General features: G+C 34.5%; 1 protein-coding gene across 1 annotated transcript; it reads left to right on the top strand.

Annotated features, from left to right (window-relative positions):
- On the top strand, nt 1–27,297 carry LOC111062195. Its single transcript, XM_039431379.1, has 4 exons — nt 1–168; nt 25,032–25,113; nt 25,949–26,194; nt 26,787–27,297. Exons 1-4 carry the CDS (start codon nt 1–3, stop codon nt 26,891–26,893), a joined length of 603 nt encoding a protein of 200 aa, XP_039287313.1. The 3' UTR covers nt 26,894–27,297.

A 27,297-nucleotide genomic window follows, 5' to 3' on the forward strand; every position in this document is an offset into this window, starting at 1 on the left:
ATGACTGCAAGATCTTTATCTGAGAATGAACAGTGTGTCTCTGGTGAGAAATTCGAGCACTGTGCTCGAGCTTACGAGCCGTATAAAACAGTTATGCAGATATCTTTGCGTGTCATCTTGCCTAACAGTGACTGGAGGCTCGAGTTACACGCCGAAACTGCCCAAAAAGTAATTTCGGAAGATATTACGAACGGCATTTAGAAGCTGATCACGTTCGGGTCATTTCGACAGCCGCAGAGCTCGAGAAAGAAAGACTTCATTCTTACGAGTCAGGTTTTTGGACGGTGATACAGATCTGAGGATGGCGTGGTGGAGAGAAAACTATTAGGAAGAATAATCGAGATGAGGAGAGAGGTCAGTAGGAAGTGGAGAATGAAATTTTAGAAGATACAACTTTAGAAAATCAATGGATTTGGGTGCTGACAAATGGTGTGGTCTAATATTTTTGTTTCAAAGTTTCTCAAATATAATCCTACAAGGAATTACTCCAAAAATTAATCTCTCATTCATTAATGGTGGAGCTCAATCCACATAATTTTAAAGAACAGAAGAATTGTCAAATGGAGCTATTATTTGAAGGTAATGAGCATTCAAAGATTTGGTCAAGTACCTAGTATTCAAAGTTACACTCTATGAAGTATCATGCATGATAAAATATCTATATTATGTCACGTTATTCTTTATTTAAATAACGATTAGCCTCCTGCTTGGCATCAGTCGGTAGAGCATGAATATTTGATATAATTATATAATTAGGTCGTGGTTTTTTAATAGGGTTCAGTCTCATAAAATCTTTATAGGCCCAAGTATGAGCTTCCCCTATAACTTTTGTAATTCATTAAAAAAAATAAATATATATAAATACGATACTTAAACTATAGTGTTGAGGAAATTAAAATAAATTGCACACCATAAACAATTTGATACATATATTAACAAATAATGCAAAAAATAGATCGAGGCAAAAATGTATAAAGAGCGATAAAAATATAATATATAATAAAAATGGAACAATAATTGAAATCAGTAAAATATCACAGGCTAAACTTTATACTCTAGATTTATGGCACGAATCATTACCATGTGCCTTTATCTTAAAATCATATGCATCCTTTTGCATGTAGCTGCGATATGAGCTTGCTAATACTTGTCGACTTGGACAATTCAATTAAAAATAAGTTCTTTAAGATCAACTTGATAAATTGGCAACTAATAATCCAAATATATATATATTAAATTCTCTAGTACTTAGTAGATTTCTCTGTATAGAATATATATTTTTATCTCAGGGTGCAAGATTCGGCACCTGATGGAATAAGTAGAGCAATTCATCTAGTGAATTAGAGCTATAACAAACTATCGCAAATTATATTGCAAAAATTAAAGATCATATGAATATGTTTTAATAGCCTAGATTTTATACTTCTTTGATTCGATAGAATTTTCTGAAATGTATTGATCCATTTACTCCTTTAATAAAATACCTTTAATACTATATTTACTTGCGCAAGTATTTTTCTTATTAAATTCTTAATTTATAATAAAAACCCTTTCGACGAGCTAGCTTTGATCATTTGATAGATTCGAAGCACTAGGGCGCCCATCACTAATTCAATATTTATCACTCACGTGTCGAAATCTTCTTATAAGCCGCCGATGTCGATCCAACTCCTGGTGGTCCTGGGATATGGTAGCCGGAATCGTCTCTTCCAAGGGGTTATAAAATTATTTGAAATTGAAAATGACTTCTGCTTTACAAGAGCATCACAAAGTCTTTTAAGAAATTTAATAATTGATCTAACTTTAACTTTTACAATTTATAGCAAGGTATTACGCTCTAAAATATTTAGGGTCCTCTCATGGTGGCATTTGGCTGGCGAGTGCTGGTTCTCCTTTCTCAATTTTTACAAATCTTATTTCCGACTTTCAAATTAACATAAAATTTGAATATCTTAGTCCTCCGCCATTTAGGTTCAAATAGATCGTACAAAAAATATCAAATTATTACTTAGGTTGTGTGTTTAATAATTTCTTTGCCTTCGGGCCATATCTATAACATAGACTATACAATAATTTAACATAAATCCCAACATTTATAGAAATATATATAAATATTTTTGAATTGGCCTACAATTGCCGCCTATTAACTGCCGTTGTGCTATTGGTGCATGCAAATTTGATTCAGTATTCATGCGCCTGGTACCTCCTATTTCCTGAATACACTTAATTATTTTTATTTGGTTTTTTACTTATGCTCTCTACATGCTAGCTAATATTCTATATACTAATATTTATTTCATGCTACCTAATAGTTAGCCACGTGATCATGTGTTCTTTCACATTGCATACTGTTTTGTTGCAATAGAGCTCTGCCAAGGGGTTTGGTCAGATTCTATGTTGCTCGATTCGGTCGATCTTTAGGTCGCCGATCACTGAATGCATATACCTAACCTCAATCTTCAAATATTTTATATAATAATATATTTATTAGCAACAAATTCTTTCAAATCCTTTTTAGGTTTTTTGTACCGTTTAGCCAGAACAAGCTGATGCTATCTAATCTTAATTGTTATCTATTTGGCGATATTAGCCAGTTACTTTATTTCAGACCTATTAATACTTCGGTTAGGGATTTTTATCTACCCAAATTTCCGATACTTTACACGCGCCCCTGGATTTGAATTCAAAATATTTGAGAATCACAATGTTTTTAATGAAAATCCACCCTTCAATACATCGATATATACCATACTTTATTTATAAATTATACTCTCAGACTTTTTTCACAATTCGCAGATCTATCTGCTGCACCTCCTTTAGACCTCTATCAAATACAATAACAAATTCTCCTCCTCAACACACATAAAATATCATAAATATAATCTTCTAGACGCATTCCTCCTTACAACACTTAAAACATAGTATTTTTAAATTCGCCGCTCACAGGGCCGCCAACCTAACTACACACATTTCTTGATTCTCACAATTGATTCTTTTTAGACAATAATTTCGATGTACAAAACTTCTGGGCTTATATTTTATAGTTCTTCTTAGGTCTTAATATAAATAATTTTCTATACATCAGGTACAATACTTTTCTTTTGCTAATGGCTCTTTGGTTTTGGGCAGCTAGCATTCACTTTAGGTTTTTTCAGGGTACAAACATGGCATAACTAATGGTAATAAATATAAAACATATAAATAAATATACTAACATTAATAAATATAATAAATAACAGTAATAAATAACATTTTTGGGTTACAATACTTTTTTATAATCATATGTTTAACAGACGTTACATATTTGATTTAGGTGGCTTTGCTCAGCTGGTCGCTGTCTCTATCTTCATACTGCTTACGTCATAACTGGTTGTCGAGTCTTGCAAGTAACCTAATTTCTACATTTTTCCTCTTTAAAGGTAATTAACAAATTTTAAATATTCTATCCCCGCTTGTGTCCTTTTTTATTTGATGTAACTAATTTAATTACATATTTAAAAGTTAATCTTTTGCTTGTTGCAGGCTTTGGATGGTTGGGAGAAATCAAAAATCTGATTTGTCGACACGAGGTGGCTTCATCAATATTAAATTTATTAAGAAAGGTTAGTAATTGGCTTGATAGTGGTGTTTTCTTTGATTACTTATCATATTTATTTTAAATTCGATGATATTTCATGTAGAATTGTTGTGGTTTTCCCGTATCTTTTGGCTTTCTGCTTGTAGCTATACTGTAGGCTGGTTGGGTTATCTGCTATCCATTTGTTGATTGTTGAGGCTGTCCTATTATTAATTTATCTTCATGAATATAAAACCCCGGTATCTTGTGTACTCCTTTAAATAATTCCTTGTTTCATTAATGGTAGTTTCTTTCAATCTGTTCCTTTCCGATTCATCCTGTAGTCTTAATTCATCTTTCCTCTTATTTTCATCTGATATTTTTGATTTCGGCTCATTATAACTCATTAGGCTCACAACAATAAACATTTTTATAATATTAAATCTCCAATCATCAATAGTAGTTTCATTTATCAATAATAATACAATATTTTCCATTCTATCCACAACACAGTCGTTTATTAATATCACAGCCATCATAACAAACATTAAACACCATATCCAAACATTTATCATCTTTTCAATAGTATAATCTCTAATCATATAGTCAGGCACTTCCATCTTATTAATATAATTCCTTATTTCTTTCACTCTTATTAACCACTTTCTATTCTTCATTAGTCCATCTTCCATTTCCTTGTTGCCCATGCACGAATCAGTAGCTCCTATCAGTAGCTCCGTTTCTATCCCATTTCTTTGGCCCATTCTTCCGGTCACATCGCTGATCTTCTTCCTTGAAGCGTATGTGCCGCGGATGCATGACGTTGATGATCTCTTCCTGTCCTCCTCGGTGCCGGTCCGGTGTCCTCCTCGGGCGTTTAAAACGTGCATGCGGCCGGTATGCGCGCGCGCGGTTCCTCCTTCGTCGCTTCTTCCGCCTCCGGGCCTTGCGATGCATGCCTCTTTTCTCCATAATGCCGTCCTCTCTGTCCTGATGTCGGCCGGGTGTCCTCGAGCGCCTCCGTCACCGGGCCTTGCGGTGGTCGCTCCTCTTGTCCGGTAGTCCGTCCTGCCTGGTGTCATCCTCTTGGTCCTTGGTGCGCTTCGGTGGTGTCCCTTGATAGGCGGTTGTAGGTTCAGTGCACGGATCTGTTACGTTTTTAATCTTTTCTGTATTCACTAACTCCTTAATTAGTGCATGATCCTGGTGACTGTTTATATTTAGTAGTGACTCTTCGGTGGTGGATTGCTCTTCGGTTGGGAACAGGATACTTAAAATGGATTGTTGCTTGCAGCTGGTTTTAATTGCATTGTTGGCGGCGGTTTTCGATGGTAGGCTGTCTTGTATTGTTATATTGGGGGTATCATGTAGACATAATTGTTTAGATGTAGTTTTCAGTATATCTGGTGGCGGGTCGTTGGGTGCTGGGTTCCGGGTTTTTTGTTGATTCAATCCTGTTGCATGCGCTAATGTATAATTTGTGCTTACTTGTTGAGGTGGCGGTTTGTAATTGCTGTTGTAATTGTTCTGAGTGTGACTATTATTTGAGTTTAATCGATCACGGCCATCATAGTGATTCCTGCGGTTGCTCTGCTGGGCATAGTGGTTGGTTGTGCGATTTTGAAATTTTTCATTATTCCAGTTACCATTTTGCTTGTGCTCATAACGGCGTTCAAATTGAGGGGCAGATCTGTAGCGATCATATGGTACTGGTTCATAATTTTGGCTATTATATTGATTACTTTTTGAGTTATGTTGATTTCGTGTGTATCTTTGGTCTGAACGGTGGTTTGACATTGCCATCACAGACTGTATGCCATATAAATGATTTATTAGCTGTTTGCAATCAGTAATGGGTTGTGTGTCGAGTGCCATTCTAACTTGATACGGTAGCTTCTTTAAAATAATACTTGCTAATGCCGATTCGTTAATGGGCTCGCTCAATTGAGAATTTTTAAACTGTAGGGCAGTGACGAAAGTGGTACATGCACCGTCTAAGTTAGGATTGAAATCGCATGATATAATGTCCGCTAGCACGTCCAACTGTTTACTTGTGCTCCAATACTGTTCCAGGAAGACAGCTACAAACTCATCCAATGATGTAAATTCATGGGCTCTACTCCGAAAGAACATCAGGGGTTCGCCAATCAATAAACTAGTCAAACGAAGACGCCACATGCTCCAAGAGGTAGGTGCAAGAGTTTGTACTAATTTTATCTGATCAATGAATGGTTGAGGTTGCAAATGGCGATCAGTATTATCAAACTTGCCCAGTCCTTGCAATATACTATGTGAGTTGATGTTATCTGCTTGAATTCCTTGATGTCGTTGTTGAATATGATTTTCTAATGCTGTTATTTTTTCCTGTGCCATCTGCCATTGACTATTATGTGTAATTTTATTAGCATTTATTTCTTGACCTAATTGAGTCAGAGTGGATTTTTGGATTAGTAGAGTTCCGTTTGAAGCTTTACAGGTTTCTGTATTTTGATTGATGCTACCTTGCAGTTGGTTCATTTTTGTGGACATATTAATCTGTTTATTTTGTATTTCTTTAATACTGTTAATATTTTTGTCAACTGTAGTTGTTAAATTTTGATTGGCAACGGTAATTTGTTTGTGGATTTCTTGATGGCAATCGGCCTTAATGTTATTTGTTAAATCCTGAATGGGTGTGGTGATTTGTGTGGTTAGGTTATCTATCCTTTCGTTGAGTTCACAGGTAACCGTATCCAACCTTTCCGATAATCCTGCCATAACTTTATCCTGACTTTCTTTCTGTAGAGTTATCATTGTTTTTAATTCTTCCCTATGATTCTCTACTTTAGTCTCAATAGTATCCAACCGTCGTTCTACTGATTTTATAGCACCTGCTGTCTCTTTCATGCCCTGTTCCACTGTTTGTTTATTTGCCTCTTTTATTGCAGCATTATCTTTTTTAATCTCCTGCATCATATTATCCATTGTGTTTTGTAACATAATATTGAACATACTGCTAGTTTGTTCCATTATTACCCTTTTAAATGGATCTAGCTCTGTGACTGAAAATAGGCTTTGTTTGCTCAGATGTGACTCGGCCTCTGGAGATGCGGGTTCTGCAGGCTGCTCCTCGCCCCCTTCAAAGTTGATCTCTGCTATCCGTTGATTCAATGGTGTGTCAGCGGCGTCGATTCGAGTGGATGATAGAGGTTGCAGACCTTGTGGATCGAAGACTATCGACCCGACACTTCCTGGTTCCCTTTCTCGTGGCGTATTGGCATCTACCATGGTGGGGTTTGATGTGCTGGGAGTCGACAAAGTGGGATCTGTGCAACCGCCGTACATATATGAAACTTCAGAGTTTGCGGGAGTGTGATTCATTGTGTCAAATATGATAAATGCTAATTAAAAAAGTGATAAATGATAAGCGAAAATGCTTAAAAAAGAGACACAAACCGGGACTTACAGTGAAACAGTTATGTGCAAAGTGTTTGGATACTCAAAGTACAAGGTATTTATACTTAAGTTTTATATAATGCTCTAGCGCCCCCAATGTTTAGTATTAATTCTTGACTAGTTTACAGACTGTGACTTATTTTCCAACTGGCTTAAATACATAATATATTCTTGACTAGAAAGTAATAGCAGTTTAGGCCTATAAAATATAATCTCTCTCTATAAAACATATATTTTTTACAATAACAATAATATAAAATTTTCTTTAAAACATATAATTTCTCTTTATTTAAAGCTATTGATTCCCCAAAAAGTAATACAAATTTTACTTCCCCTGTTTTCCTCAATACTCGTATAAGTTATCCGTAATTTCATTATCCATCCACGATAAATTTCAATATAACTAGACTTGTCTTTCAATATTATCTTCAATATGGGTATTGACTTAATTTCAAATAATTATTCAATGAGCTCGGCTCTCATCATCAGCCCCACGTTGGGCGCCATGTTTTATGTCACGTTATTCTTTATTTAAATAACGATTAGCCTCCTGCTTGGCATCAGTCGGTAGAGCATGAATATTTGATATAATTATATAATTAGGTCGTGGTTTTTTAATAGGTTCAGTCTCATAAAATCTTTATAGGCCAAGTATGAGCTTCCCCTATAACTTTGTAATTCATTAAAAAAAATAAATATATATAAATACGATACTTAAACTATAGTGTTGAGGAATTAAAATAAATTGCACACCATAAACAATTTGATACATATATTAACAAATAATGCAAAAAATAGATCGAGGCAAAAATGTATAAAGAGCGATAAAAATATAATATAAAATAAAAATGGAACAATAATTGAAATCAGTAAAATATCACAGGCTAAACTTTATACTCTAGATTTATGGCACGAATCATTACCATGTGCCTTTATCTTAAAATCATATGCATCCTTTTGCATGTAGCTGCGATATGAGCTTGCTAATACTTGTCGACTTGGACAATTCAATTAAAAATAAGTTCTTTAAGATCAACTTGATAAATTGGCAACTAATAATCCAAATATATATATTAAATTCTCTAGTACTTAGTAGATTTCTCTGTATAGAATATATTTTTATCTCAGGGTGCAAGATTCGGCACCTGATGGAATAAGTAGAGCAATTCATCTAGTGAATTAGAGCTATAACAAACTATCGCAAATTATATTGCAAAAATTAAAGATCATATGAATATGTTTTAATAGCCTAGATTTTATACTTCTTTGATTCGATAGAATTTTCTGAAATGTATTGATCCATTTACTCCTTTAATAAAATACCTTTAATACTATATTTACTTGCGCAAGTATTTTTCTTATTAAATTCTTAATTTATAATAAAAACCCTTTCGACGAGCTAGCTTTGATCATTTGATAGATTCGAAGCACTAGGGCGCCCATCACTAATTCAATATTTATCACTCACGTGTCGAAATCTTCTTATAAGCCGCCGATGTCGATCCAACTCCTGGTGGTCCTGGGATATGGTAGCCGGAATCGTCTCTTCCAAGGGGTTATAAAATTATTTGAAATTGAAAATGACTTCTGCTTTACAAGAGCATCACAAAGTCTTTTAAGAAATTTAATAATTTGATCTAACTTTAACTTTTACAATTTATAGCAAGGTATTACGCTCTAAAATATTTAGGGTCCTCTCATGGTGGCATTTGGCTGGCGAGTGCTGGTTCTCCTTTCTCAATTTTACAAATCTTATTTCCGACTTTCAAATTAACATAAAATTTGAATATCTTAGTCCTCCGCCATTTAGGTTCAAATAGATCGTACAAAAAATATCAAATTATTACTTAGGTTGTGTGTTTAATAATTTCTTTGCCTTCGGGCCATATCTATAACATAGACTATACAATAATTTAACATAAATTCCGAACATTTATAGAAATATATATAAATATTTTTGAATTGGCCTACAATTGCCGCCTATTAACTGCCGTTGTGCTATTGGTGCATGCAAATTTGATTCAGTATTCATGCACCTGGTACCTCCTATTTCCTGAATACACTTAATTATTTTTATTTGGTTTTTTACTTATGCTCTCTACATGCTAGCTAATATTCTATATACTAATATTTATTTCATGCTACCTAATAGTTAGCCACGTGATCATATGTTCTTTCACATTGCATACTGTTTTGTTGCAATAGAGCTCTGCCAAGGGGTTTGGTCAGATTCTACGTTGCTCGATTCGGTCGATCTTTAGGTCGCCGATCACTGAATGCATATACCTAACCTCAATCTTCAAATATTTTATATAATAATATATTTATTAGCAACAAATTCTTTCAAATCCTTTTTAGGTTTTTTTGTACCGTTTAGCCAGAACAAGCTGATGCTATCTAATCTTAATTGTTATCTATTTGGCGATATTAGCCAGTTACTTTATTTCAGACCTATTAATACTTCGGTTAGGGATTTTTATCTACCCAAATTTCCGATACTTTACAATTAGTATATTTGATTCATAACAGACATTCTGACATTCGATTATAAAAATAATAGCCTCTATCCAAACATTTAGAGAAGGTACTTTATTAATAATTCTTATAACACATTTTCATGATAACATTCTAACATCTTTCCAACAGCTTAAGTTTCTTTCTTATCTTGAGATAAGCTGGTAAAAACGATTCAGGTGTTCAGAGTTATTCTTGTAGTCGTTTAGGTGTGAATTATAGCTCTACAACCTTTCAATTTTGTACACAGATCTTCTCTTCTTGATAGAAAAAACGTGTACACGAAAAAAGACCCTCTATAAACCTAGTTTGAATTAACGGTAGGTCATTATTCGGAGCCAGCACTACGGCACGTGTTGACAATAATTTTGGCCTTAACACATCTTTTTTGTGTCCGCCGAAATTCTCGTTTTTATAATTTAGTGGGAGGAATGAGAGAGAAACAGGTAGAGAAGGATTAAAGAGAGATGGGGTTGGAATTATTTATAAAAAGCTACCGTCACAACTCTTTGAGCTGATCAGAGATAGAGTGAGAGAGAGCTACTAGCTCTGGAATAATCTACTGCTTCAACAGATGCATTCACTCATATTTTTAAACACACCTCAACCCCTCCCCCGCACACAGTGAAAGTTTAGAGCTTGAAATCGAGGAAACAACTATAGTGAAATTCACTTGGATCTGTCAGCATTCCTTATATATATTGTATGAAAGCTCCCCATTCAACCAATGCTGACAGTTTAGAACCTGGAGCCCAGTGCTCGCTTGGGTGGCAAGTTGATAAATATGCCTCGCACCACTCTCCCCCACCCCCTCGCCTACGCAACAGCGGTAAATTTTCAAGTAACGATTCTAAATACTTGCCGTTAGACTTCTAAACTATCGAATTTTCTTCTTTTATCCGCCAAGAAGCTTAAAAGGCCGTTCATCTCCATTACTCATATTAGTGAATTATAGTGTGTGCTTTCTAATATTGGACCTACTATAATTATCATCACTTGACTGCGGTAGCATTGAAACTGGTAATAGTGTGTTTGGAAGTCATGAACGCGATAAGTCTTCCCAACTAGATTAAAATGGTTGAGAATAAATCACAGTTCATCCTACGTTGGTACAGAAAGGTTATTTTCTTAAACAGGAAGCGATTCCAAGATAATATTGTTGACGGGTCTCTGTATGGATCCAAACTTAACTTACCAAAAATACATTTTTTCTGGTTTTTGTGTGCATTCAAAGCAATCACCTGACTCACTTAGCAATATGCCTGTGGCCTGGCATGAGCTGATATGAAAAAATTCAGTTTAGCTATCAGATATCAAATTATCAAGTTTCCTGAATTGCTTTCAAATTTCACAAATTGATAATTACAAATGAATATGTCTTGTATTGATTGACAACTTCTCTTTAATGAGACACATTTCAAGGTTGAGTGGTGGAGAGGACTTGAAAGTCCTAACTCCGCCTAATTAATATTTTTTTCATTCCATTACACATCCAATGAGTTACTATTTCTCTCGATAAATACTAAAGTTTAGCGTTCACAGATTATATCCTTTGAGCCTTCCATATATTATCCATCAGCTATGAATATTGCTGACAAGATAAGCCTTCTGTAAGTTGCGGAAGTCTTCATAATCATCTATGGAATTTAAATTATTTTCTATCAAATAATTCAATAATTTCATTCTTCAAAGTGAATAAACTCATCCAGTACTTAGAAAATAATTTATTAAATTCTCAACTATTTTATTAGCTCATTATTTATTCAGGTCATATCTTAATTCCGGGATCGTTAAAAGAGATGGCATTTACATAAGATTTGTCACGTGGTAATTTAATACCACCAAATATTTTAAAATGAACCAATGAATTTTAATAGAACTATAAAATGGAAAAAAGGTTAGACCTAGTCAAAGGATAAATCAACTTAAATCAAGTATTATTAGCGATTAGGAGTAATAGCATTATCGAAAACGATAAGAAAACATGCATAATTGTGATTCAATAACTATGAGAACCCATTGGTAAGATCAAAAAATTATAAAGCGGCTTACTTATTATTGGCGGATTATAAAAAAAAAAATAAAAGTGCATGAACATTGAGGTTAGAATTATTTGTTTACATTTTGAAAAGAATTAATCGATCTTGAATAAATCGATAATTATTAGAATCAACACTGAACAAATCAGCTGATTATTCGATCAACCAGTATAACAGGTTGAATTATATAAAATTTACTCACAAAGGATATATTATGTATACTAAAGGAAGTCGATGTGTAGAAATACGAACAACTATTATCTCTGTATAAATATTTATTATAATCTGAAGAAGCACGAAAAATCAAGAGTATACAAAACTCATATAAAAAACTAAATGTATTAAAATAGTATGTTATGATTTATTTATGAAATCAATTTAAGATAAACACTCCATATATTTGTATAAAAACTTTTCTATTTAAGTTTTTCTATTATAAAGTCGAGGAAGCCCTGATTCCCAAGGCGACCAATTGTATTGAGTTTATTAAATTGAATACCAATCACAGAGTAGCTTACAGAATTATTCTTGGAAGAGACAAATTTTTCTGAAAACTTTCCTTCTTCTGGCTTAAGATCCCGACCTGAGAGGATGCACATGGAGTTTAGGGTTCTTTCTTCCTCTTTTTAAAATTTTAAAACTATTAAGCCAAACCCCTTTTCAATGTGAAATATGTGTATTAAATGTTAAATTGTTTGTGAACTCAGTGCTGTTAAAGAGTTCGTAATTTGTAACTATTCCCCATAAATATATCTTTAATTCGGAAAGTAACTTATAAGAATCTGGATCACGCGCTAGCCCAGCAGAGACGAAAGGAGCCTACCTAATTAATTATTGTAAATAATTAATTCAATCCCCGAGACCGTCAAGAACTTCATCTAAGTGAGTGATAAGTCAAACGAGCTCGTTTTAGATTTTCTGCGTATAGTGGGGGAGTTATTCGAAAGCGCTATTCAAATTGACTTAAATTAAATAAAAAGTCACCATGTGTTGAATAATATCACATAGTTCATAAGAACATTTTATAAATTTATTTGATATATGTAGGAAGCTTACTTCCACGCACGGCCCGAATTCATATAAATCCCTGAGATCTCATGTTTGAATAATAATTTATTAATTATTAATTTTGTTAATTGAACAAAGTATAGTATATCAAACCTATAGACCGAACAGGTTTTTATTTGCAGAATTTTGTATTGACTGGAAGTCTAAGTACCAGTATTAAATATAATATATTTATGAATTTGAAACTCACTATTGTGAATATTGGCAGAACCTGTGATAATTATTCAGATTTTAGAAAACACTTATTTAAGAAAATTATAGATATATCGAATAGTTTATATATACATTTTTATGGGAATATACTTTGTGTTTTATGTCAGCATACAAATCGTAGAAATTTATTTTATCCTAGTTCATTCCGTGATATACAGTTTGAGCTGTTTTGGTACCAATAGATATTCAGCAGCACTTAAAATTATTGAATCAAGTAATATTAATCTTATTCAGAGCACTCAATATTTATCATCTTTTGATGATAATCACTTTAATCTGCCAGAACAAGTATATTGAAAAATTATATTAATAAGGTTCAAGTTATATCATATAAGGATCCAGAGAGCTTCAAGAACTGGCGTTGTAAGTTCTAAGGAATTTGGAAGGATATATTGGTGAATACCTGTATTCACGACGAGCGTTTTAAGAATCAACTAGAAACAACTATAGTTGGTCCTTATCATTCTCTAGTGGTATATGGTTACTGATAATCAGTCATCAAATATTCTTTTAATTTCCTCACTGGTATTCTTCAAGAACTTCATAGAAGCAGCGGTAAGAACTATTAATCACAGGTCATTGAACCTTATGGTGATTACTTGCATTTGTAAAATTCATGTATCTACCACTGAGCTAGAGCTGAGGTTTGAACCCAGTAACTTTGCGAGCCGGACGGCCTTAATTTTTTGTGAATTAATTCGCAAAAGAGGGAATTTAGCGACTGCTCTTATAAATACTAATATCATCGCTCTATCATGAGAGGTAACCCTCCAAGGGCACAGAGCACAATCTCACAGATTCTAGGATAATATGAATTTATCTCTTTTTCTTTCCTGATACTGGAATAAAAAAAAATATTTTCAACCGTTCAGCATCAAGAAAGAAGGCAGCATCCAATGTAATCTGATGCCAGCTCTTTTCTTGATCCCGAAATCAAAAAATAATTATCAACGAAAATGAAGAGATTGGAAGTTTGAGCTCAAGAGAGTTTGCCAAGTTAGAAGCTGGAATTCTGTTGGAAATCAGGTGTACTGGAAGTAAGCGAGTTCCATGATGATGTTATCAGCAGGTTGCACAGATGCGAAACAGAGACATGTGCCGGCACATGTTGCCACAGGTGAAAAACAAACATTTCAGAGATGAATGATGTGCCATTTGATGCTGTCACTGATTCAGAGCTACCCACTTCATTAACCCTTCTAAATCTTTTCCTTGATTTCCGTATTTCTCACCAGCGCGGTTGCCAGCATTTAGACAGAAATAAACGCCGAAAAATCGCCGTCCTATTCTATTTTCTACTCGTTTACGTTTCATTAAAATAGTTGCTAAAAAAGTAGTGATTATAAAGTAAAATATTACCGAGCAGCTTTCGTGGGCTAACGGCATGAGAGGTCTTTGAACTTCTGTTTTAGAGAATACTTTTTCTACTTTTTGATATTTAAAGGTTGCTCTCCGTACATTGATGATGTACGGATCATATTGATTGCAATATGATGCAATTAAACTTGTCACATAGATGAAACTTCGTTAATAGTGAATTCAATTCCATTCCCTATTTTCAAAATGAGAGATGGGATTGATAAATAAAAGTTTACAACAATACTGAGAATAATAGTATCATCTCTTTCAATATACAAAGATTTATCCAGCATTGAACCGTTGCATTATGTTTGCAAAACTAATTGGATTAACATGAAATCAATCAAAAATATTATACTGTATTTTCATTGTTATATTCGATCATTGAAGAGATAAAGTTGATCAAATTTTGAAAAAACTTTCTAGAAAAAATTGAAGTCACAATTGAGAATGTATCAACTGCGATACCGAGTTCATTCAAAATGAATGAGAAATTCAATTAAGTTGATGTTGAGATTATTGTCTTCAGACTTTGACTACCTTTCCCAATTATCAAAACCAACATAGATAAAATATGTATACTATCCTTTGAAAGAGGGTTTCACTATTCTTTTTTCTTGGTATTTTCAAAATCATTACAATTTATTGTTTCTTGGCCACTTTTTGATGATTCTTATGCAACCACCAACCATATCAATACATAAATTCCATGTTATTGTTCGATTATCTATTTCTGATTTTCTCGAAAATGATTATTTTTGTGGCACTTAACACTGGGAACAACTATCATTTGAATCCAGATGTTCTCTACAATAGCATAGAATCAATCATCATCATTAATCTAGTATAGAAGTTTCCTCTGACAATATCATTTTATATCAATCTCATTTTATGAATAATGATCATCTCCACAAAAATGTTCTTGATACAATTCACTGTATACGAAACACCAGTATTGTGAATCGAGTATTTTTGTATTCCCGGAAATTTAAGTTGGTCAAGTTTTTTATCTGTTATAAAACTTACCGTCATCTACATATTCCAGGAATAAGAGAACGAGTGCCAGGTGAACTTTTTCGATAAACGTCTAAAAACGATTAGATCTTATGTGACTGGATATGAAAGTGAATGGGAAATGGAATGTTTTTGGATGGATATCGGAAAAGTCCACAGAGTACATTGATCACATTCATAAAGTACAGAGTTGTGAAACTGTAAACCTATTTCCGCAGGCCTACAGACCCAAATTTGAATACAAGTGTGTTATCTCTTCCAACTTGACTCTCCAAACAGTAACTAACTTAGTGTTGATCGGAGCTTTTTTATGCTGTGAGGGAAATTCTTTCTCAAATCTTACCATTGTTGATAGATGGGGTTATCAACATACACTTTTTCATAGAGAAGCAGTAGTAGGTATAGGTGAAAAAGTTAGTTGTATTCGGTGGGGGAGGCTATGAGCAATATTTGTCGGTCGAAAAACAAACACATAAAACTGTCACCAAGAGTGAATACATAAAATTTCCAAACTCGGTCGCATACCAGTAAAAACCTTACATTACCACCTTTTTCTACTCTAGATATTGCTAAAATGCTCTTCGGAAACATGTCTATCTTCTAATCTTAGAGTCCATATTACACACATCAGCGGGGAGAAATTCCTGAAGAATAAATTTGTTAATCAGTAAAATTTGTTATTGACATTAAAAACTACTCATAGTATAGTTTTGACAATAGGTATATTGTACTTCAATTCATGCAAAAAATCAAGAAAGAGAATGAATTCGTCAGGATGGAGTTACCTAGTGATTTGGAGTCGACGCTTGATTTTGCATTCACAGCCTATAGGTCATAATATTGATTCACATTTTTGTATTCCCGCTCTTATCAACTACTAGCAAAAATCATCAAGGAATCGCGGCAATAAACAATTTGTATAATCTCCACAAAGACTTATATGTCATAAATAATAAGCTTATCGGCTTGAATTGAATAATGATTTGAATTTAATAAATGGTATTGAATTGAATCTATGAGGAACAATCAGTTAAATTCAGATTGATCCTACAATCCCATAAACTTATAACAATAAAGTTTTCGTAGATATTTGCGAAATTGTATATTCCATTCAACTTTGCTCCTGGCAGTCACCTTTTTATACAGAGTGAGTCATATGTATGGGAACCCTTCAATAAATTGAAGACTGTTGTGGATATAATACTTTAACTTCCAGGATAAGTTATTGGTCAAATACTCTACCTTTTGACGTACAACTGAATTTCAACCCCTTATAAGGGGGTGACTTAGGGGTTGTAACTCGAATATTTTAAAAGTAAACACCCATTGTGTGGTACATCATTTTGAAGGCCTTTTTAAAACAAGAAATATGACACTAACTAAAATGTTCTATGATACTTGTATCCAAAATGGCGGCTGATTGAAGTTTTAGTTTTTAAAGAAATGAGGGGTTGTAACTCAAATATTTTGAACGTAAACACCCATTGTGTGATACATAATTTCAAACGCCTTCTCAAAACTAGAAAGATGACATCAATGAAATTGTTCTATGATACTTTTATTCAAAATGGCGGCTGATTGAAGTTTGAGGTTTTAAAAAAATAATTGATAAATTTTAATCAACTATTCGACGAATAACTTATCCTGAAAGTTACAGTATTATATCTACAACAGTCTCCAATTTATTGAAGGGTTCCCATCCCATACATATGACTAACTCTATATAACTTCCAATAGGTATTGTACTTAATTATTAGGTATTTGTATACGTTTTATCTATTACAAGACTCATGCATTAAATAGACTGATTGTCTAAATTGCAAAAAAGAAACTAATAACCTCATAATAATAAAAATAGGCTTCATAATGAATTATTAATCGTGGATATCCCAAACAAGTCTCTATGAATATTAGAAGCTCCCTTCATAACATAACAAGTTCAAAATATAATGAAACTTGATTCTGATAATGACATCAAATTTCATTGACAGAAATAGGGAACTCTTGTGTTTGATGCTGGATAAATTGTACGATTCATTTGGAAAAAACCTCCAAATGGCAAAAGAAATAAATGGCTTTATCCTTGATGATAATTAAACTGTCATGCAGTTTATCTGATGTTCAGAGATTAAGTTCTAACAATCGAGATTTAGGAATCCAATGATTCTCGATGCCATCAATCCAGGTCTTTTTGCCGACGACATAATGTGGAGTAGGCCGGAATTTTTTGTCAGAAGAAGCACAGTCATTATACAATTAGACCTTCTGTCCAGTTTAAATCTCTATTCGCCTGTCCATTGTTTCTTGATGACTGGATCACCGACGACGCAGAAGGGATTCTTCACTAATTCAGTTATCGAGAAAATGTAGGAAAAATTTGAAGCCATCCTCCGCAAAAAATTGCGATTAAAAAAAAAAACTTTACAGAAGAAAAGAACGATACATCACGCAGGATAGCTTCTGGGAGGCCCCGCTTTTTCGCTAATGCAAATGACCTTTGGGATCACAGTCTTCCACAGTCTTTTGTCAGTTTGAAAGCTCATGAACAGACCATTGGAATTCTGGTCACCAGACCACCTGGATAGCGAGCCTATTTAGAATTCTGAAGAACCATTCAAAAATAAACCAATAAAGTATTTCTTTTACCTTAAATGTACTAATAACACGGTGAACTGTAAATCCTGGACTATAGTTGTTGACGTTTATTGTGAGCCCCCTACTGAGTAGGAAATCGATTGTATTGTTCTTCGAATTGATTGGTCTGTGCTCCCGACTTCGAATCCTATCAATTAATCGATTGAATTTTGATGAGATAGAAATGATGTTTCCATTCTCTTTTCTCAAAATTTCTCCAATAAATATCTATTCTTTCCCAATGCAGACATTTTTGGAGTCGTTATTGTTGAGGAATTCAAATCAAATGACTATATTGACAGAGCTCAGAATTCGGAAAAAAATCTTATTTTTGAGTCCAGGAGGTTCAGATTCAGATTCCTTTATTCATGTGTTTAACAAAACATAATTCAACTTACGTTCTAGCGTTAAAAATAAATACCAGTAGCGGTAAAATAACATGGTGAATCATATTAAACTAATGAGTTCTACAATAATATTGAGCAAGAAAAATGATGAAATATGCAAAAGTTAAGGTACTACTGTAATGTTTTCGCATGAAACGGAGAAGTTTGGACCTTAAGAAGTCCATTCTCAGATAGGGTTTCAAGGAGGTTGAGAGATGAAGCAATGAGTGGGCTGAAATAATAGCAGTGAAAAGATAGTTAATGAAATTTATAAATAATGGCAAATTCAAAAGAGTCTAATTGAAAGGAATGACAGTGAGTTTTATATTATGATAGAATTTGGAATAAGATTATTCATGTGGGCTATCGGAAATGAGATTTAAACATGATCATGCTCATGATCTAAACATGATAACAAGCTCTTGGTGATAATTCTGAGTTGCTTTGACGCTCAAGAATTTAAATTTCTCATTCAACACCACCATAGAATATTCAAAATCCAAAAAATAATTACAAGCTATCTGTAGTAAATGTTCTAATAATTCTTGAATCAGTATAACTCCAGTATATCCAACCACCATATAATCAATATCTTGTAATTCGCATTATGTAATATTAGTTGAAATTAAATGAATTGAATGAAATGAAATGAATATTAGCGAGTGATAATAAATTTATCATTGGTAAAACAAATTACTAGAACTAGAATCGACAATGTTTGCCAATTGAATAGATTATTCAGGAATCCCGAGCTGTTTCCAAACAAAGCATGCTGGGTACTCGAAGAAAACAATTCGTCGTCTCTTAATCTGGTAGAAGCACTGTGGACCGCACACTAGCTACTAGAACGTGAGCGCAAACGGTTATAACTTCTGCCTCTTTATAGATTGCAGTACATGAATTCAGTTAGAAGAGATAAGACGGAAAGTGCCTTACAACAGCAATGGTAGTAGGTCGTGTAGTATTTTCCATACACTGCTCTACATGTTATCATATTTATGGATGTGGCTGGGGAACAAACAATGCTGGCCTGATATGCTGGCCCTGTTATCAGAGTGTGATCAATTTGGGATAACGTGAAGGTTGTGTAGTGAAATCAACTTCGAACTATCAGCACCCCTCATGAATACCACTGGAACTTCCCTTTTAACCAATGCTGACAGTATTAAGTGAATATGTCTAGGTTGAGTTTGGTTAGGTATTGAAGACAACACAGGGGTGAGCGTGAAGAAAAGCATTGCTACTCGGGAGCTACAACGTACAACGCTACAACTACAAGAAGCGTTCTACATTGTACAAGCCTAATGAAGGATGCATCGAGGGGAGAACAAGGTCCTCAGCGCGCGACGATTTGTAAGATCGCACCCAACCGAAAACGAAAGGTGTACAAAATGTTGTTAATCAATGACAACTCAACAGAATGCATTAGCTGATTTTGAATGGAAGAGCTCCATTAGAATGAAACAATCGTATAAGTTTTCTCTGGTAGGGCCTATTTTATTCGAAGTTACCTTTGTGTTTTTGTCGCTGTTGAATAAATAATTAAATAAATTGAACCCGATGATAGACAAAAAACCTCACGTAAATGGACCAATAAGGTGGATTATTATTTCAAGTTACCTGAATATTTTTATTTTCACAAAATTTGGATTTTGAGAACCGCACTCGTGGAATCGTGACTGGCTATAATAATTTATTGTTAGTTGTGATTGAAGTGAAATTTATAGAATGAAGTTTGCAACATTTGAAGGAAAGAGATTGGAGGGTGTGGTGCTCTTCCTGGGGGAGTCACTCTCACCTCCAAGGATAGGACAACACACGTAGGGTGATGTAATGCTGTATTTAAATGCCTCACGTTGGGCCGGCAAATCATGTGGTGCGTTTTTTAACGGCTTCACACATGTAGGGTGAATCTTGCACTGAGTCAGTGGTGTAGTGGCTATAAATTTTGCAATGGCGTGTGAGGACGCTGAGTGAACACCAGACTGATTGACTCACTACAAGACTCAATACAATTGTCGGAATCGCGGGAGGCCTAAACGCTCGCTCACCCTTGATTCTTCTAATGACAGATTGTATAATGATGAAATTTTTATAAGTAGTGTAGCGGACGCTAAACACTGAATACGGATACCTTAAAATTATTACCTGTGAAGAATGAGCATACAAAATCATACAGGTCGAGCAAAAATCCCGATGTAGATAATTTACGGGACTGCGTCTCTAATAAGTTCTGAAGGATTAAAAATACGGTATTTGAACCAATATCGTTCAGAATATACTTCGAGAACAGAGTCTTGTCGGGTTTTAAGCTCTATTGTAGGAATTTATATGATCTATGGCTGCCTCTGCTGTACAATTGATGAGTTCGCTCCTAAGTCGAGGTAGGTAACAGATAAAAGCTGATATATGAGCAGGTAAGGACAAAGAATAAATATCTCGATCTGACCCCACTCGCTACATCCACTTAGACCTGTTCCAATATCCAGCTTAATTCAATTATTCCAATGATCGTATTCGATCGGTTCTTGATGATATAGAACGTATCAGACACAATAATTGACAGGCTTAAGAAATAATCGAACTCAGAAAGCGAATTAACAAAACTGAAATATATTACAATAAAATATGTAATCATACAGTGCAGATTCAGAATTTGATTTACAGGTTGATAATAATTTAGCATTAATAGAATAGTTAAAAATTTTCTTGTGCTTGCATGATACCATGCGTGATTCAACAGAATTTTACAATTGATAAAATTTAACAGTTTTGAAAAAATAGTGAAAAAATGAATTATAGAAAATATTTTTTAAAATGTTCGGGGTCGTGGTTCAGGCAGCGGAGGATAGTTAATCAACTACAAATTCTTATAAATTAAATATGAATAAATTCTAGGCTCTTAAGTGCTAAAGCGCTTGTCGGCGTGGCCAATAATTTAACGAAGAAAAATTTATGTTTTTCTGCACTGAAATATTTTCGAAGCGTAGATTGGGGCCCCTTATGACTTATAACTCACGTGAAATTCCTTGGTCGTCGTGGTTTTCTTCTTTAGATCAAAAAATCGTTTGATCGGCGGCAATCCAGGCTTCGGTTTCAGCACGTGGGGAATTTTAATTTAAATATCTCCTTCACCGAATTAATTAAGGGATAGTTTACTTTAAGCTTTTAAATTTATCGATTGATGAAAACAGAAATTTATAAATAACAAATAGATTGGCCTAAAATATCGGCTCACAAATAGAACATTTAAAAATCGAACAAGAAATTTTACAAATAGGTCTTGGTAACTATGAAAGAGATCTACACGGTAAGGATTTCAAAAGGGAAGTGCTCTGTTTTCTCTAAGCTTTTAGGCTAGACCTTGCTTCTCGGAATCTCAATGTAATAATTTGCATAAAAATTTGCCATTGGTAGAACGCTTGTGACGTAAACATGACGTCAGTGGCAAGCAGTAGAATACAATTCCTTTAATTACAATAATAATTTAATTTATGTAATTCTTAAAACTGCTTAATCTTATAGACATAGTTCCTCTCATACAATGTACACGTGCTAGTGTAACTGATAAGGCAGGGTTGGTGTCTGATAATAGATTAACATGTGTTGCTTTCAAACGATCACCGTCTTGGTGCTATTTCTATGCACTGTGATTGGTTTAGACCTACCAAAGAGATTTAATTACCATGTGGTTCAGTTGAATTAAATTATTAATAAATTAATATTCTTGTACAATTTTTATTAGGTTTGAGATTATTATAATTAATTTCTGCCATTTTATCAATAATAGAATTTCATGCTATGACCTATTTAGTTACAATAAGACCTGACGCATAATACAATTTCTTAAATAATAAATAATTTCAACAATAATACATACATTTTATTTTTTATTTGAAATTCTTGATCCTTTATTGATAGTTTTATAATTTTTAGAGATGATATTTTACCTTGCATGAAAACCGGCATGATATTTGACAATGCTTTGAATCAGTCAGCTGCGTTCGAACTGTTTTAAAAACATCTGATCGATAGTAAACAAAGTGTAACCTCAAAATCAGTGAGCAATTCGTAAATAATTTGTGCTTTATTCGCAAAATAATTATAATTTTATTGAATAATTTTCCTAGAAAAATATTCAGTACAGAACGGTACTCTTATCTAATATACAGTTATTGATAAGTAAGCTTTATCGCTCGGTCGCTAACTATTCCTTTAGCAAATTCTTTCATTTTAAAAGGTAATCACAATTTTTCTCTCTTTTCATGAGATCTATTTGAAAGATTCATCACACAAAAGCCCCCAGGATATTTTAAATAGGTAATTGGGAGACGAGTCGAAACAATGACTATTTGAAAAATCCGATATTGTGATGAATACACTATTTCATCTCCTTACTTCTACGAAAACTCAACACTTAACACTAAAAACAATATATCGTGCACTTTTGGCTACGAAAAATAAATAATTGATTGTTCCTTTCATTGGATACAATCGAAATACAATAATTAATGAGGTCTCTTTGGATCCTTCATTAAAACAACTCCACAACTTCCATTCACGGGTGGCTTATGAGCAGACCCATAACTATAACAATATACAAGATTTCACATATTACTTCTTAAGATTTGAATAGTATTTGCAACAAATATAGACTTTCATCATTTTTTCATGGTTATTACAAGTTTCGACTCTTTGGTTTGGCTTTTACATAAATTGGGTGAGAGTGTGATTTTACTTCGGTGACTTGACAATCGTCTACCGTTTGACTCGAGCAATTTCTTATTTGCGCTTAGTACGTTGCGTACAAACAGGTTACACTTGAAATGGCTTTCTTGATTTTTATCAATGTTGGTTACAAATATTAAGTCCTTAAGATTACATTTATCAATTTGAATTACAATTCATGATCTTTTGATGCAACAGTAATAAATTTCACATTTAAAGGTAAGAATTTCATTTTCTTTGGAGTTTTTTAGAGATACATTCATATATGACATAGAACATGCGCATTTCGTGCAAATTAACATAAATATATATTTTTGGTTGCGTTTTTGCTTATAATTTCACATTAAATAATATGTTACATAATAATTGAATAACGATATTGCTTGGATTCTATTAACATTGACTCTAGGATTTCGTACACATTGGTTGGTGGGACGAAGAAAATTATCGAACAGGCTTTGGTTCTGAATAGATTTTTCTATCGATTCTGTATTTCAAGGTTAGATTTACACATTTTTTCAAATAAACTTTGTTTATTTTCTTTCTCCTATTCACTACTAATTTCATGTTATTTCTAATTTATAATTATTTTCCGTGGATAATATAATTCTTGTTTCTGTTTTTCAGTTGTGCAGATGATACCAGGCGATTGTTTCGATGATGACTCTGACACGAGGCGGATGGCTTGATCAGGTTGGTAAAATTCTTAAAGTTGTTTTCAGTTTTATTCCTTGATTTAAAGTTGATTTCAATTTCTTCTTTTGAAGTGGATTGTTGTTTATTAGATGAGTTGAAATTGTTTATTGGTTAGGCTCTTCGGTAGGGTTTTACATTTATTACGTTTTCCCACCAGTGATTGTTGGCGTTCTCGGAATCTTGAATCTTGACGGTGTTGTGCTGTGAAACGTCGGTCACTCGATGCGGTCCTGTGTAAAGATGGAAGAATTTTTTAGTTAACTTGCCTAGGGCATCTGAAGATTTATGTGCTTTTACCAGTACTTCATCTCCGACTTCATATTTGAATTTCTTTGTAGCCTTGTCATGGTATTTTTTCCTTTGTTTTGCGGATTTGTCTAACCTATTGCGAACCAGTTGGTATAAATTTGGGTTAGGTTTGTCTGGATTTGGAAACTTGATTAGGCTCTGAATAAATGATTCGTTTCTTGTGCCAAATATAATTTCGTGGGGAGTGTACCCGGTACTATCACTCACACAGTTATTAATGCAGTGTTCTAGGAACGGTACATATTTGACCCATTGTTGATGACGGTGACTGCTATATGCCCTCATAAATCTTGAAATTTCTTTCATTTTTCTTTCCACTGGGTTTGCACTGGGAGTGTACGCCGAGACTCTTGACGTTTTAATGCCGGCTTGTTCTAAAATTTGTTTCCACTTGGCACTGCAAAAATAGGTTGCGTTGTCTGACAATATGCGCTGTGGTTTACCAACTTCATTGGTCCATCTTTCGGTGATGCATTGGCTAATTTTTCACCAGTGATTTTACCAATAGGGAAGAACATTGTATATTTTGAGAACAAGCAGGTTAAGACAAAAATAAAGCGTTTTTGGTGTATAGACTGAGGTAGTGGCCCATAGATGTCAGCTGATATTAATTCAAGTGGTTGTGAGGGTAAGATAGGTATCATTTCTCCTGCTATATGAAAACGGTTATGCTTTGTTTTTTGACAGATGTCGCAGGCTCTTATTAACTGTGTAACCTTTTTGTTCAATCCTTTGAAGTAACAACACGTTTTCAGGGCATGTATTGTTTTTCTTATGCCAAAGTGACCAATTCGTTCATGTGCTTCCAAAATTACGTCCTTTTCTAGGGTGTGTGGTATGACTAGATGCCAAAAATCGGAGTTTTTATTAGCCTTATAAAACAAATGGTCGTTGAAAACAGTGTAGCGTTGTAGATACTGGTGCTCTTCTACTGGAGGGTTGGATAACTTGCGAATGAGATCTGTGATTTTATTGTCCATTGATTGTGCGTTTTTAAATTTTTCAGATGTAAGGAGTTCGGTGTGCAGGAGCGGCGATATATTGAAGGGTAACGGCACTGGTTGATCTTCGGCTACATAGCATTGGAATGTCGTTCATTTGCATAGGTGTCACTTCCTTCTCTGGACAAGAAATCAGCAGTTTGATTTCGTTTACCTGGCAGGTGAGTGAGTTCTAGGTCAAATTCTTGCAATAACAGAAACCATCTAGATAGTCGGTTGTTGGTTAACTTGGCTGTTTTGAAGAAAGTCAGAGCCTTATGGTCTGTGTTAACAAAAATCTTTTGGCCTAACAACAACGTTCTATATTTCTTGCATACTTCGACAATGCTTAGTAGTTCTTTTTCCGTGACTGTGTACTTCTTCTGGGCTGCATTCATAGTTTTGCTAAAAAATGCTATGACTCCTTTTTCTCCTTTCTCATCATATTGAAAAATTTCCGCACCTAAGGCGTAATCCGATGCGTCAACATTTATATGAAACGGTTGGTTGAGATTTGGATGATTTAATATAACAGCTTTCAGAAAAGCATCCTTCAACTGGTTAAAAATTGCATCTTCCTTGAGCCCCCATATCCATGGTTTAGAGGATGATAAAACATGACTCAGTTGTGCCGTATAATGAGACATCTGTTTGTTAAAGCGGCGATAGAATTGTAGGAAACCAATAAAACGTTGAAGCTGTTTACGACTTGATGGAGATGGAAAGTTTTTTATAGCTGCTAATTTATCAATGTCCTGCATGATACCTTTATCAGTTATGATGTGCCCGAGGTATTTGACTTTCTTGGCAAAAAATTCACATTTTGATAATTTTAACTTCATACCACATTTTATTAGTCTACCGAATACTACATCAAGGTGTTGAATATGCTCTGCCACACTCTGTGATGAAATAATTGCATCATCAACGTAAAGAGCACAAAAGTCTGAAATGTCTTCACCAATTGATTGTCTTAGGCAGCGTATAAATATAGCCATTGCATTTCTGATCCCAAAGGCAAGTCGGGTGAACCTGAGATTTCGGCCGTTGAAGAGGAAGGACAGGTAATCTCGAGATTCTTCGGCCACTTGTACCTGCCAATATCCGGCGCTGAGGTCGACGGTGGAGTATATGGTCTTGCCATGGAACGTCTGCAACACCTGATCGATCTGGGCGGGAGCTTCACGGTCGTCGTCGAGAATCATATTCAGCTGGCGGGCGTCGAGACAGAGTCGGGTGGAGCCGTCCTTCTTCGAAACGCAGGTAATAGGCAAACTATAATGCGATGTGGATGGTTCGATAATGCCTAGTCTTTCCATCCTATCTATTTCGGCAGCTGCTGCTTGACGGTGCGCAAAAGGGATGGGATAAGATTTTCTATAATACGACTCATGTGGTTTGACCTCTAATTTACACTGAAAATGATTTGCCAATCCTGGCTGTTCTGAAAATACTGCACGATTTTTTATGAACATTTCTTTCATGGATTGTTTGATAGCGAGCCCCCATTCAGAATTGTTATCAATCTCATTCAGTAACTTTTCCATCAGAATGTCAGTATCATCTGGTGTTTCATTTTCCAAGCTGTAGTCATTCACTGAATCATGACTCATCATTTCACTTTCTTCACCTTCTCTGTATTGCACCTTGTATTCATTTTCAGGAATGTAGTCTTCAACCATGTGATATCTCACTACTCTTACATCTCCCGCATTGGCCTTTAATACTATCTGAGTATTGATGCTAGTCCGATTGCTATTGTCGATTAATTGCAGTTCAAGATTTTTGAAATTTATGTTTGAGTTATAATGGGCTAAGAAATCAGCACCAATAATAATGTGTGGTCCATTTGCAGGTAATACCAGGAAGGAGTATGGGAAGCACTTTCCTTCGACTTGGATCTCCAGGAGGCATTGTTTAGATATTCGGAGACGACGTCCTGGTGTGACACCTGATAGGTAGGTTGAGGTTAACGGTAATGTGGCTATTTCTGTTATGTTTTTCAGGCGGGAATAAGAATCATTCTGGATTAAGCTAACTTGTGATCCAGTATCTATGAGAGCTTTGAATTGTAGGCTGGCTATTTGTATGGTTATATAGGTTTGAAAATGTTCATGTATTTCTTGGATGCTGGAGTTTTCTTCTTCTAGTAAGGTTTCTCTGATGTTATTATATAGCGTGGTAAGGCAGGTAGGTTCTTTTCCTGTATCTGGAGCAGTGGGGTTGTCTAGATTTTCCATTCCATTCATTTTTGCAGGTTGGGTGGGCTTAAACCGTATAGAGCGGCAACGACGGTAGATTCCTCTGAGTTTCGGTTGTTTACCTTGGATTATTTCGACTGGCGGGGTTGACGGATCAGTATTTTT

Source organism: Nilaparvata lugens, chromosome 6, assembly GCF_014356525.2.
Source record: "Nilaparvata lugens isolate BPH chromosome 6, ASM1435652v1, whole genome shotgun sequence".
Classification (NCBI taxonomy): domain Eukaryota; kingdom Metazoa; phylum Arthropoda; class Insecta; order Hemiptera; family Delphacidae; genus Nilaparvata; species Nilaparvata lugens.

Coding starts and splice junctions, on each gene's coding strand:
- LOC111062195 (XM_039431379.1), top strand. CDS start 1: ATGACTGCAAGATCTTTATCTGAGAATGAACAGTGTGTCTCTGGTGAG. Junction 25,114..25,948: donor TGATTTCGTTTACCTGGCAG/GTGAGTGAGTTC, acceptor CTGATCCCAAAG/GCAAGTCGGGTGAACCTGAG. Junction 26,195..26,786: donor CGTCCTTCTTCGAAACGCAG/GTAATAGGCAAA, acceptor GTCCATTTGCAG/GTAATACCAGGAAGGAGTAT.